This window comes from Epinephelus moara, chromosome 20 (genome assembly GCF_006386435.1).
Source record: "Epinephelus moara isolate mb chromosome 20, YSFRI_EMoa_1.0, whole genome shotgun sequence".
NCBI lineage: Eukaryota > Metazoa > Chordata > Actinopteri > Perciformes > Serranidae > Epinephelus > Epinephelus moara.
In genome coordinates this window covers 8,538,680-8,553,869 of record NC_065525.1, presented here as the reverse complement: position 1 = coordinate 8,553,869, position 15,190 = coordinate 8,538,680, and the positions used below count along the sequence as shown (strand labels likewise).

At 38.8% G+C, this 15,190-nt stretch overlaps 1 protein-coding gene across 1 annotated transcript; it reads left to right on the top strand.

Moving 5' to 3' along the window:
• Window positions 1–1,624: 1,624 nt before the first annotated feature.
• Window positions 1,625–11,370, top strand: chmp1a (charged multivesicular body protein 1A). The gene is made up of 7 exons (XM_050073556.1): window positions 1,625–1,754; window positions 3,175–3,194; window positions 3,299–3,376; window positions 5,680–5,826; window positions 5,943–6,071; window positions 6,231–6,424; window positions 9,620–11,370. The coding sequence occupies exons 1-7, from the start codon at window positions 1,748–1,750 to the stop codon at window positions 9,639–9,641; spliced, it is 597 nt and encodes a 198-aa protein (XP_049929513.1). The 5' UTR covers window positions 1,625–1,747; the 3' UTR covers window positions 9,642–11,370.
• The last annotated feature ends 3,820 nt before the right edge of the window (window positions 11,371–15,190 follow it).

Genomic DNA, 15,190 nt, shown 5'->3' with positions numbered 1-15,190 from the left:
TAACTGTGGAGACCACTTTCGAACGAAAATGCGCGCGCTGGTACAGGTAGATAATGGATGGTCACAGAGACTGGCAGACACAGGCTGTGTCAGCTCTGCCCTCAGAGACAGGTGTTATGCCAATAAAGCTTAATGAACTGACTTGAATGTCTTTATTCCAACCAGACTCTGCAATATCAGGTAAAAGGCCTAGATTTTAATGTTACCAGACATGGGCTCCATTTGTTGTTTTTACCTTGCCTGGAGAGTTTGTGGTTGGCCCATAAAATGTGTTTGTGTGAGCTAACATTACTTTAGCATGTATGAAAACAAGTCTTGTCTAATAGTAGCCAACAACAACTTTATGTTAATGCAAATAGAGAGAGAATTAATATAAATATTAGTAACTTACAACATGGTCCAAACAATATACTTTAGTGAATTCAAATTTAAAGACACATTTAAAGACACGTTCACTCTTTTTATTTATTTATTTATTTATTTATTTTGTGAGTTTCTGTAAAGCCTACTTCTTATTATAAAAATTCTCTGTGTGTAACTATAATTAACCTTGATGCATGTCTCAAACTATGCTGTGTTGGGTCCTTGAATTTGAGGGAATAAGACGTGGAAAGTCTCTGAAAAGTCCTTAAATTTAATTTTTTACAGTTTTTCCCAATTGCTGAGACCCACTAAATGAAACTGGGATCCATTTGATCTTCATCATCACCTTCTTAGCACAACAGAGGTCGTCTCTTACATATGTCTTAGAACATTTTCATTGGTTTCACGCAGTTTTTACACCTTTTTTTTTTAAAACAATTAAAGCAGATCTCATAGAAAGACCCCAAACTCTCCTGTATTAACTGTGGTAAACACAAAGAAAACATCTCTTCACATCTGATCGAAATTACTTGCGTTGCGTAGAAATAAATCTCTAATGCACCTGTGTGAAACTCATCAATTAGCAATCAGTCCTTATCTATAAAAGTTGTCACCTCTGTGCTGCTGTTTGCAAGCATGAATCAAAGAGGCCAGAGGCTCATAGTAATGAATACTTATGAATATGACAAAATAAATGACTAAATGTTTCTTAAAAAATGTCTTTGTTTTGTTTTTTGATTTATTTATTTTTTTACAATATTTAAACAGGGCATGTCACAATAGTGCAAAGGGGCAGATGCAGAGTGCTGCAGTGTTTGTTATCTTCAGTAAAATCTTCTTTGGAAAGGGGATTTAATTCATGCTGTCATATACTTGCTTGCATTTTTTGGCACATACTGTAACAATGAAAAGTATTAACACATGACACAGACATTAAGCATGTACAGGCATGTAATGATTCACTGAAAGAATGTATTTATTTGATCGCAAGTTGTGTTGTTTGATGGAAATATTTGCATTAGTTGCATATTTTTAATGTTTTGTGAGTATCATTTTGACCAGCAACTGTCAGTGTAGGCCTGTGTGTAAACTGTTTTGGAAATGTAACTTCTAAATGGACAAATGTGTTCAAGCAAATGAGTACTGTGCATTCTGAGTCCCTATACACACTTCATGCCACATCATAGCGGTAATGCGCCACTCCGTTGTTTTTCAACCGCCATAAAACATCAACAGAAGAAGAGAAATTATGATCACGTGACTACTTTTGGACCAGGAAGTGCGGTGTCTGATCCATCGTAATAACAAAACAAACCAAGACGAGACTGTTGGGGGGCTGATAGTTAGTTTTCCTGTGATCACCTGGAATCATAATCGTCTCGACATGGATGGTATGTCGTGTTTTAACAGCTGAACGCTTTATCTTGATAACAATTGGCTTTATTTTTTTGGCTCTGCCACCAATCTAATGATACATAGCTAACATTAGCTTGTTAGCTTGGGTGGGTGGTTAGCTAGGCTAGCTGTCAAACCTGTTTTTATCTCAGTTCATTCGTTTATCAAATCCATATGTAATCGCAAGACTGACTAATAATTTAGCCTATGGTCTAATTTAACACGGTGTCTTAACGCTGCCTGTCACTGAATCTTTTCCTAATAAATGACTGATGTGTCAGGAATGTCACACTCCCTCTAAATGTGATTAGTGTAGCTTCGATAAAACGTCTTGTTCTTGTACAAAAACATTAAGAATTATAACCTAAAGATTCAGTATTTGTGGGTTAGCATTTTGTCCATGTTGTATTTATTCCCCTCGCATGTTTATATTTGTTGTGACATTTTAATTAAACTATAGAATTAAGATACTATATGAGCAGTGAGTAATGTTTTATCGTCGTCCCATTGCTGGAAAACAGTAACAGCCCTTTCAGAAACATTTGTGTTGACTGCAACTTCTTCTTGTCATTTATTTATTTTATTTTTTTTGTGCGTTTGAGAGCATGTTCCCCTTTTATTATTTTATGGTACAACAATTTGCAGTTTTTTTTAAACAGCATTTGTCCAGTTTATAACAAAGAGGCCCAGTCAGAGGCCCCCACGAAGTCATATCATTATAAGTGGCCCCTAGAGGAAAGAAATCCCATTCACACATTTGACAAGATATTCAAAGCATGCATTACTGTTGTTAACTTAAATATGGGGATACATTTGTTTCAATATTATTTGTGTGAACAGATCGACAATCCGTGTGTTAAAAGTGTAATTTGTAAAAATAAAACACCTCCACAAATACAAACAAGATTTCTAAGCACAAAAAATATTTTGCAAATATAAAATGAGTCTCTACAACACTACTTTTTCCACTGAAAATGCACTTATCTTAAAGCAAAGAAAAGACAGACTAGACAAGGGCTGCACAGTTTATCGAAATATTATCAGAGCAATATCCAAATCGCAGGAACTGCATTTTAAAAAAAATAAAAATAAAGGAAAGTGTGTCACAATATTCCATTATAAATGAAACACTTTGGTGCCACAGAGAGGCCCTGGCCTACAAATCATATTCCAGATGTAAGGGAACAGGCTTGTTTGGTTTTTTCAGTGAAAGTGAAATTGCACTTGCAATGTCTGTCAAAGTAATTGCAATATGATTTTTTTTTAGCATATCGTACAGCTGTAGACCAGACAGCTCTTTAAAAGTTAGTCATCAATCTCAGAGAATGAAAATCCAGTATTTCAGTTTATAATATTGTGACAGTTTAAATTATATACCCTACACAACTCTCTAACTGCCTCTCACTGTCTTTGCAGAAACACTCTTCCAGCTCAAGGTATGTATGTATCTCTGACAAGACTGAATCCACATCAGCTTGATATAGCCCATAAAAGGGGATTAATTATTCATTTCTTGTACGTCTTTCATTGTGGTCCACAGTTCACTGCCAAGCAGCTTGAGAAAATGGCCAAGAGGGCAGAGAAGGATTCAGAAAAGGAGCAAGCCAAGGTCAAGAAGGTGAGCAAAGTGGCCCAAGTTTAAGAGCAAGAAAACTGGGTATTGTGGCAGCTGAATGGTTGAAATGCATGCCATATTCTGTGTTCACAATGTCACACAATGTTCTATTCCATTTACAGGGGCCTTTGTAGCGTCATACTCCTCTCACGCTCCCTTCATTATTTTCTGTCTTTATCTCTGTTGTGACCTCTCTAACAAAGGCAAAATCCCCCCAAAATAATAATCTTAAAAGAGACCAAGCTTAATTTGGCCAAAGCATTTAAATGATGGGAAATGTTGTTATTAGGGATTGGTATTTAAAAGTGTATTTACTCACTAATGGCTCCATGTTTAGCACAAGTGCACAATGTAAAGCATCCAGTCTGCCTCTAAAGGATGATGATGATGTTCGGGCGTGGCTGTCTGGGGCTTGTGCTCTTATTTTTCCAGACCTATTAAGTCATTGTGTCTACAGCCCCATCACAACTGAATACATCAATAGACAATACAGGGAGGTAAATAATTAAAATGGGATGTAAAAACAAATATGAAGCCTTTTCTTTCCCTTAACATCTAGTCAGGGACTAAAAAAATTTGAATTTTTTTTCTCATTTCTTTTTTCCTTTACATCCTATAAGTTGATCAAATGTAGTAAAACTATGTTTGACATTTTGTAGATGTGTAGGTGGATGGATTATTAAAAAGGGGAAGTGCTCACAAACACGGATTAAAACAAAGTTGTTACCAAAATTAAAAGTAGTATATCAAGTATATCAAGGGAGCAAAAAAAGCCTTAGATCTTCAACTTAAACAAGTGAAAAATGGGAGTAAAAACAGTGTTGCGATTAGATTTGGGTTCAGTGTAGTTAGATTTTAATAAAAGTAGTACTTACTGATATATTCAGTTGTATTTTCACCTTATGTAATAACCTTTTACTCTCCTTGGTCAGTTTGTTATCAGTAGATTATTCATGCACATTCCACAGGTCAAATGACTCAGAGAGTTTACACATCAGTCAGCAGGGGGCAGTACGAGTGTAAGCATTGACAATGAGTGCCTTGGCTATGTCACTGTTGTTATTATCATGAATGGCTAGTTTCTATGTTTTAGAGGTGAATACTGTTGCTGTAGGGTCATTAGGTATTTCTGTTCCTGTTTTAAATGCATGTTTGGTTTGGAGATTAGAGAAGAGGTATGACTTCTTTCATTAAACAACCAGAGTCACAATGATCCCTTATCCTCTCACTGGTCAGGAATTCTTCACTTTACTTGTCATATCCTGTCTTAGAGCTCACATGGATTTGAAAAATGGAGGGGGAGGAATCTGCTGTTGTTGGTTTTTATTACTGTTGTAAAGATTATGATTGTTAGTATTGCCAACTTTATGCGAGGCACACTTTTCAAGATGCGGTACACACATGAAACGACTGTGATATGAACAAAGACAAGAATAAATGAACTTTACAAACTTATATTTAAAAAGTGATTTAAAATGCCTGGTCTAATCAGGCAGCACTATCTGCAACATGATCAGTAAGTTATATAAATCATTTTGTTTATTGCATACATATTTAGTCACACCAGCGATGCATCCTCCTTAATATTTATTTGTGGATATGTTACGTTTGTATGTTAGTATGTAGCGAATATATTAAAACTTCATGTTTCTTTATGTTTCAATACTGTGGTTAACATTTGGTCAGGTCTAGGCACAAAAGTCACTTGTTAATGGTTAGAAGAAATCATGTTTTGGCTTAAAAGACCGAGTTTTGGTGGCACAATCCCGGCAAAAAACGTGGTGATGTTTTGATGAAAAAACGACCGCTTTTCATGGCACTATCCTGGCTTTTGCTGTCTGTTGCACCCAAACAGTGGTCTAAAGCTTGGCATCCATCTTGCCTAACTGTCATGCAATCCACCATCCACATCACCTCCCAATGACAAAGTCAGCTCATATACTACATCACTTGAGAAATGTTGATGGACTGGAAAGAATTTTATTATTTATACAATATGATACATATGAAACATACAAATGTAGCATATTTGTGGTTTGATAGATTAGATAAAAGTAAAATGCTTGATAACTCCATGATGAAAATCATCATCAGTTGCAGCCTGTGTTGACGTAATAAAAAACAAAAAAAAAGACATCTCAGCTAATGTACAATGTTGTTTACACTGAAGACTATACAAAGGTGTTTCTGTCCGTCTGCCATATTACCGTTTTTGTACATACACATGCAAGATTGTACTAAATGAGGTAAACTAACGGTGACTTGCAGATGCAGTTATGTTAACAGTGTCTTTGTCTTATCACCAGGCTTTGCAACAGAAAAATGTGGAATGTGCCAGAGTTTATGCAGAGAACGCTATCCGAAAAAAAAATGAAGGTCTCAATTTTCTGCGTATGGCGTCTCGAGTGGACGCAGTAGCCTCTAAGGTCCAGACTGCTGTCACCATGAAGTCAGTAAGTTACTTTATGTTCAAAATGTATGGTTATAGAGCAACTACTCTTCTTATTACCACATCATTTTTGTTTCTCCAGAATGAGACAAATGTATTTAAAGAAGTTTTTTCCATCAGGTTACCAAAAACATGGGCCAGGTGACCAAAGCTCTGGACAAAGCTCTGTCCTCCATGGATCTTCAGAAGGTCTCTGCAGTAATGGATAAGTTTGAAACCCAAGTCCAGAACCTGGACGTCCACACCTCAGTGAGTGGCTGCAGACTATGTGCATTTGTTCTTGTCTATGTATTTTCATACAGTTATGGTGCCCTGCTTTTGAAAACTATGCATGGTAAGATATTCTATACTTTTTTAAAGTCGTAAAAAAAATTAAACTCAGATCCGTCACACTCTTTCCTGCACCAGGTGATGGAGGATTCTATGAGTTCGGCAATGACGCTGACCACGCCTCAGGAGCAGGTGGATGACTTGATTCACCAAATAGCAGAGGAGAATGGCCTGGAGGTGATGGACCAGCTCAGCCAGCTGCCTGCAGGAGCCGGCTCAGTGGGCGCAGAGAGCTCACGGAGCCAGGACAAGGAGGACCAGCTGTCTCGACGGTAAGGACCAGTATCTATACTTGGTACAAGACAATAATGTTCCCTCCCATAGCTACTGAGTTACAGCTTAGAGGCAACATCTGTGTGTCTGGCTCATGTTTCCTTAGGCAAGACACTTAATCTTCCCACACTTCACCTGGTAAATTCTTTTGATTCTCTGGCACTGAGCTAATAACTAGCACATGAAGAAGCAATTTTGCAGTTAGAATAGAGCATGAGATGAGTAAATTAGATTACGCAGCACTCTACCCCCACACACAGAACACTGTTGTTGTGGTCGCAAAGTCATGAGTGAAGACAGAAGGAGGATGTTGTATTAATATGATAAGGGTCATGAGAAAAGTCAAATGAGCTGTGGTAGGGGAAGTAGACAGCAGTTTGTCATGTTTTGACATAAAAAACATTGCAGTAAAAATAGGCCTTTGCAGCCTTAACTTAAGAAGCACAGCACAGTATATTCTTTAAATAAAAAAGTTTGTAGTTTGTAGTAATTGGTCATTAAAGTTTTGGTTGACTCGGAGTATCTGCAGATTGACAGTGTTACTGGAAAAATAATTTTTAAGTTAAATTAACAAAAATAAAAGTTAAATAAATCCTTTAATTGTTAGTTAATCTCTCAGGTTTTCAACAGATTTGATCATTTTTACCAATAAAAAGGAGAACAAACTTGCACATTTAGATAAAAAAAAACATCAGTCGGCATCACATAATGTGTGTTTTTTAATTGTGTGGAAGGATTTTTCAGTCAAAGGTGAAATATAGGTGTATAACAAAAACTAGCACCAAAGTCTGGTACCAATGTAAAATTCGAATGCTGTCACTGATGTCATGACCTGATCTTCCTTTATAGTTTCCTCTGTGAGCTCTTAGAAATTGTAATGGGCACATTTAATTGTTTTCTAACATATCGATATCAAGCAATTAGCCAAAACATAGTCAACAGATTAATTGATCAATAAAGATATTTTCAACTCGACTCTGTTTCAGAAATAGAGTTAAGAGACTCTATCTTATCAGGCCAAGAAGAGCTGCTTAAAATAATTGTACTGATGTTGATATCAGTGAAGTGCTTCGCTGTCTACTGAGCTATTGTAGTGGTCTTTCCATATAATCACAAGTTATTTCTAGTAAAGATAATTAGGACACAAGACAGGGACCAGCATGCCAGCAGGGTACAAAATTAGCACCATCTGCTAGCTAAATGGTGGTAAAATATGCAGGTGGCTTGTAGCTTTGCTTCATGCACCAGCCAAAAATAACTACAAAAATTTGAATATTCACCAGCCATTTGCACAGTGGACAAAAAAAGTTTATTGTGCAACCTGCATGCCAACCTGATGCAAAGTAAGCAGGTGTTAAAATATAGAGGTGTTGCTGTTACTTCATTGCCGACAGATTTCTGACAGGATAACATGTTGCTTCACGTTGAAGCAGGCTATCAGCTAAAAGGGGAACTAAGCCCGTTTTCAAAATTCGTACATGTTCTTCCTATGCTCTAAGACAGTCCAAATATAGTAGTTAACATGAACAACTCTCTCTCCAATCCAAAATCTGGTGTGCTCAAACTCACATTTGTGATGTTATCATGTAGAAAGTCTGGAGCTGCTCCACAGACACTTACTTGATGTTTCTGGCTTTGAGAGAGAGTAGCTCATGTTCACAAATTATATTAATTAAGCTTCACTAGGCTATGGACATAACATATTTGGATTCTTAATTTAGGCGGTGTTCCCCTTTAAGCTTTAAGTTGGTAAAAGTAAATCAAGAAAACTGCACTTGCTGAAGATTTATGACCATTTTTTGAGCCCTTATGTGTAAAATGGTGATGTGATTATCTTTCACATTGTTCTGTTCTGGTTGCCGCTTGTTGAAAAATGAGACAGTCCAGCATGCACAGCTCTAAGCCACAATATCTTGCTTGAAAGAACCACAGGGTCAGGTGTGCAAAAGTCAAAATTTTCACATTTATTTTTTTTGCTTAACCAGTTCCCAGTACAGGAGGCACGGCCCTGTCTCCAGGGTAACTGCTATTTCCTCAACATTTGTGATTGCTTGGTTTATTAGGTTTTAGCACTTATTTCTCAAACATCAAGTTTCTTGTAAATCAGATATATTTAGTATAGAAGACTCCCTCAGCGAAATTAATTTGGTTTATAAAGAATTGTGATCAAATGTGTGCTGAGTAGGACATTTTACTGTTAAACAATAATCTTGCCAGTGCTCTCTGTTGGACAAACTATCATTTCTGAATGATCTACATTGACCGCTAACATATGTTTGACATTTCTGCTCAACAATTTCTTGTTTGTTACGGACCAGCATTTATGCAGATGCAAATATATTTGTGATAAGCTAACATCATATATCAGGCCTAGTAGATTTCTCAGGCTAGCTCTGTTATAAATCTGTTATAAAACCTTTAACACAAAGAGAGACTGAATGTCATGAATAGTGAATGAAATACCCGATAAATAAAAGTACTTCATCACATTGGTGCAAAAATAATATAAAAATCCAACACTGCCATAAATCAGTCCTCCCAGTGGATTTTCAACCTTTCCCACAATAGCCCCATGCAACTAGAGTTACTGAGGAGATGTCTGTGTATGTAACAGTGATGTAAAATCTCTGGCAGTCAACATATTTATATTGTGTTACAGTATATTTATAATCATGGATGGATGCCTAATTGGGCTTACCAGGCACAGGCAAAGGGGCACAAAGTGTCAGGGACCACCCACCTGCAAAATGTCACTCAAGTTAACATGTACCAATCAGGAAGATACTCAAATGACCACAAAGCAACAAAAAATGACCATAAAACGAATGCAAAGGAACGGTAAAGAGACACATAATGACTATGAAAGACAAAATGAACAAAAAAATGAAAACAAACCCAAATGACCTCAAAAAAATGACCATGAAATTGATGCATGGGAACTACAGAGAGATACAAAACAACAAGGAGCCAAAAAGGCCGTCATCATTCAGATCTCCATATGTATAATGTATTTTAGTATTTGATATAGATTGTCATTAGATGTTGATGACAGCTAGAGGGAGTGTTTTACCCCAGTTTATAACAATGACAGTTTGGAACTGTAATTCAGAGCACTGCACCGTTTTAAGGCTTGTATCTCATTTCACAAGAGCACCGAACAATAAAACTCTCCCTCTTTTTTTCACACACTCCAGGTTGGCTCAGTTGCGGAACTGAGGGCTCCTCCAGGAGAGGTGACGGCGCTTACAGCTGTGCGGAAGCAGACGAGTTTAATGACGGCGACAGGAGCTGCGTGTGTTTCTATTGAACTGTTCCTACCGGGAGGACTTAATGAGCCTATCGATTACCATCCCCCTGCTCTATAAATACACACACACACCGGCTAGAAATAAACCACCTGAGAAGGCATGGATCTCTGTCTGGTTCACCTTCGCATTTCGATCCATCTATTCCCGTTTCCATCTTCCCTTCTAATTCCCCACTGGGTCTCATTTTACCTTTAACATCTCCTTTTCTCACTCCTTTTTTCTCCCTTAACACCACCTCCTCCTCCTCCTCCTCCTCCTCCTCCTCCTCCTCCTGTGGCTCTGCTCACCAGTTCTCAGATCACATGCTTTTGGATGTATGCTTTGTACAAAAAAACAACACATTTTACAAACTGTATGATTTACAATGAAGACAATGAAAAGGTTTTAATAAGCAGTTATTGTTTTGATTATAAGGGGGTCTGGGCATCCCTGACTCTCATATGGTGCAGGGTGGGTTAAAGATATATCGACATGTTTTTACTTTTTTTTTTGAGGCTCTGTCAGTCACAGATGGTTTAAATGGATGGATCTGTTGGGAGGAAGGAGATGTAAATTTGATGGGGAAAAAATATCAGTTTTTGCATTTTGGGACTGGACATTTTTTAAGTTAAAAACAGACATGTTGGTAACACTAATCACTCCATCAGATTCATCCAAGCAAAAACTGATTTGTGACATTATTATAACACTGTATACAACGAAGGACAATCCTCAAACCTTTTGTTTCTCAGCGTCAAATGGAATTCTTTTTGTGTTGTATTTTCTTTTTATTTAGATTTGCTGTTGATTGTTTCTCATACTTGTATTCAGACTTTTTGCTTTGAACGCCTTATTCGGGATGCAGGTGCTTGCATAGATGCTTCCCCCCCTCAGTGCCTGAATAGGACAGTGGTTTTAAAAACTGAACAGCAGCAAACTGAAACTCAACATTGGTCAGAACGAGGAATTTTGCGTTCCTCTTCCTGCCAGACAAGCCTGAGATGTTTCCCTCATGTTCTTAGCCAACTTCAGTTCAACGCTGGCTGTGATAAGTGTGAGCTGTCACAGGGGGACATTTATTATCTTTTTAAATCTGCTGAGTGAAGTTGCCTGATCTCTTGAAGCTCTCCCCCAGCAACACTGAAACCTCACACAGATATTTTTGGAAGCTTCTCTATCTCAAAATAATCACCCCCCACCTGTCTCAGTCCCAAACCAAACACTTTCAGGAGAAGACATCTTTTTAGCAGGGATGTACATGCTGGATCTTTTTCTTTTTTTCTTTTTTCATTTGACAAGTATCAGTGTCTACCCCTAATTTGCCTTGTACACCATGTAAACAGTGGCAACAGTCTGAGTTAACAGAAAACAGGTTTCTTTTCTTTAGTTTTTTTGAGATCATAGCTCCATATTGAGATGGCTGTTAAGAGATTTCACTGGTTTTGATGCTTCCATCTTTGAGTGTTCAGTGTCAGTGAGAGGGCAGGCAGGTTGAAGCCTGACCTCAACCTCTGACAGAGCAGCTTCACCCTCTGATGTTATCCGTTTTTTGTCCATTGTAATACAGGGAGGGTTTATTTTTACTCAAAGTTCAGCAGACTTTGCAGCACTTTTGTTTTCTATATTTATCTTGTGGGAAATAAAATCTTGCCCTCTGACACAGTCTCTCATTTGACTTCAGTGGTTTGGGTGTTGAGTTCACACGGACGATGGTTAAATTGATGTGGTTGAGCTGTGTGTACAGCAGTATGTGTCAATTCACATTTCAAGCAGGAGTGGATGGCATCAAAAGCGTGACGACAAAGGATTTGGCTGCAAATGCTTCACTTCATAAAACACTCCATAAATTTCACTTCCTCTAACAAGTTCAGCAGCCTCCTTTTATCCATGATGAAAGTTTTTTCCAGTTTTTGAAAAGTCATGGAATTTTGTTGTGTGTAATAACATTAATTGTTACAGTAATCTTCCATGGATAACCTTCCACACAATGTAGGCCAATTTATTTTCTGTAGCTGCTGAAGTAACGGAGTGCTTCTCTGCGTAGCTTTGTGTCAATGCATGATGTTTTGTCTACCATCACGAACGTTTCTTAATTTTCTCCCAACATTCCGTTTCACCCTCCATGTATGCCAGCTATCTGTTTAAATCTTGTACATTTGACTATCACTGGACAAGAGGAGCAAAAGCTGTAGTGCTCCTTTTCTGTGGACCGCCTATAATAATACAATCAACATTTTAAGGGAAGAACTATTCAGTTCTATTAGTGTTATTTGCTTGAATTGGTCATGAAAAGTTTTATTATGGGTCCTTTAAAGTAATGGAAAAAATGTTATCCGCGAATATGTGTGGGAATCCTGTATTACGTGGACATCTTGAAATCACATTTGAGTTTATGTAACTTAATTTGCTTTAAAGCATGATTGAATGGAGTTGGGATAACTTTAATGTTATTTAACCAAGGCTGTTAGAAAGTTACTTTGGTGAGGTAATAATGAAGAATGAAGAGACAACATTCAACACTTATAATCCATCATATAAAAACAAATAAATGTCATATATAATTGCAAAGAAAACATAAAGCGTGAAACTGTATAAATGTAAAAAGAAACAGGTATAAGAGGTTTACTCTTCAAGAGTAAACCTCTTATACCTGCCTCAGGAATATATACTTCTTTTGGAACATTAATGTTATGGTCGTTAAGATCATATGTGAAGCAAAATGTCTCCCTCAGGTCATTCACCTGAATTTGACAGCTGGAGTGTTTTTGCAGTTCAAGTGCATTTGTCCAAACCAGCCATTCTACTGCCTAGGGCTTAGCTCAGGCACGTCTAAAGTCTGGCCTGGGGGCTGACTTTAAACAGCCCGTCGCTTGTCTTTCAAAGGCAGGGCCACATATGGATGTAATGGGAAAGGTTACAATCGGCATTTATCGGCTCCGGCACCGATCAGCAGCGATGTAAGTACAATACCTGAGTGAAGGTGCTAATTTTAGTCCTTTTACCACATTGGTAAAAGGCCCCTGGAAAGTTTGCCAGGCTTTGAAGCCAATTTTTGTAGTGGCCAAACAGTGGTACTGCAATTTCTGGGGTCTGTCAAGCAATGTCCTGTGGCCCAAAAAGACTTTTTTCCCCATTGACTTTTATTGTGAAAGAGACACCTGTAAATCAGTGGATACGTTTTTTTTTGAGTGTCAGAACCTGGGAAATGACTTGTTTCACTATTAGCTTGGCTGCCATTAGTCTCTAGTGCGCTAGCTGTATGGGCCGCCAATAATACCCTGATCATCCGGGTAATTTGATACGCGACACATGGGGCTGTGTATCTGTTGCTGTACCCATGGTTCCAAATTTGTCTGCACCAAGTTTGAAAGAGAGACTGAATAAGTGACATATATATATATATATATATATATATATATATGTGTGTGTGTGTGTGTATAAAAAGAACCATTGTAATGGATTCACAGGCCTACATGCTACTTTCTACTATTTACTAACCTGTTGTCTAGCCTGTCCATGACATTGAATGTGACACACCAGTGAAAAAACAAAACAGAAAGGTATGCTTAGCTGCTGCAGAGCCGTGAACACAGCTCTGGTCTACTGGCAATGGGAAAGGAGTCTATAGCCAATTTTATTAGGTTTTCCTATGTTGAAAAAAAAACTGCCTACACACGGTAATTTTGGTGTAAAAGGGGTGTATGAATCCAGATAGGTTCCTTCAGGCTGTCTCATTATCCCTCTTCTCTCTGTATGTTTATGAAGTGGACTGAATTAACCTCAGATGAAGTGCATTTTTTTTTCACTGAAGTTGTGCTGCTCATTGAAAGTTCATGTATGATCACATCTCTGCATTGGCTTCTTATGTCCTTGCACCTCCTCTAAATTTAGTTTTCCTCAGTCTGGACCCCAGCTCTTCAGGCAGGTGGGGTTTCACTGGGAGCCTTCAGTATTTATAAAATCCTGGCTACGGTCCTGTTGTTGACATACTGTTGCAGGGCCATCTAGCCGAGGATAACCTTGTGTGGACTGGTGCTACATTGAAGTTTCAGGACAAGGCTTTTGGATTAGTCATCATGGCTGCTCTCATCTCATTTGCAACACAACACGAGGCGGATCATAACCGCTGCCCTGAGTTGGTTCATGAATATTCACACAGATGCAGAGTGTTCATGCACAAAGGCAAATACAGGCTGCTGTGCTCTCTGTGTAAACAGTTGAAACTGCAGCACAAACAGCAAATATTCCTGCAGTTTCTCAGGGAAGCTTTTATTGGGGAAAGTCTAAAGATGGGCAGTGGTGGAATGTAACTTAAGGGGCTTTTTTGCATTCCTCTTCACTTCTTCCTCTTCGTTTTCTGTCCCTCTCCCCTGCTCTGTTTGTGAAATAAGTCATGAGGTAAATTATCATACCATGGGTAAATAATTAGACAGCCCAGGGAGGGGAGCAGCACAAATGCCAGGCAGGAAATGTGCGTGCCTGGCAGCCCCATAACAACTGGCTGTCGCTCCATGAAATGTCAAAGAAGAGGCCAGAGAGATCACCCCAGCAGGTTGTCTTGGCGTGCACTGAGTGTTTCCACTGTGGACTCCCCCGCCTTTTCTTTTTATGGAAGCCTTGACTTACCCATGGTGACAGAAGGAGGACGCACAACTCATGACAGCACAATAGATGATGAACAAGCTGTCCCGCGACTGACTTCAACGCACCGAGTGGTGACAGTTAATATCGAGGATAAGCACAAGGTGGTGTTCTCTCTGGGAATTACCGACCCGGTGTCCTCGCTGACCCTCCAGGGGAGGAAAAAAACTGGAGCTTATGAATTGAACATGACTTTTAAATATGTGAGTGACTCCCAGCAGGAGCCAGTTACTATATAAAGGGATGCTCACAGGATGACGCTGACAGAATGGAGTTCCCCTTTAATGCCACATGGCCGAGATGGGTGGCAGTGTCAGGTTTCATGGTTGTGTCTGCTGTTTGTGTATGACAAATAAGCAATAGCCTACTTGGCAGCAGGTTTGTAACTGGAAACTACTCAGGGAGTTTGACTGTGTATATTTGCCTCTATGAGCATTATGGGTGCGTGTCACCAGATACTACAGGGATCAAAGGTCAGGGAACAGAAACTGACACTGAAAGTCTGGAGTAAGAGAGGAGCAATACAATTTCAATGTGTGAAAGAGACATTAATAAAGACAATGTGGAAGAGAGAGATGAGCTGGAGGCAGTGTCAGCATAAGCACCAACAGCCCATGTGGTGCGCATGACTTTAACAAGCTTTATTATTTTCTTAATTATCACTTAATCATCATGTTTTCTGTTTCTAGCAATTCCGCCATTTTACTATGGACAGGATATTGAATGCATGTCACCCTGTGTCTGTGTGTGATGGGTAATCCCTGGCTACCCCCCTCCCCCCCGCCTTCCCCCCCCCCCCCCCCCCCCCCCCCCCCCCCCCCCCCCCCCGGGGGCACA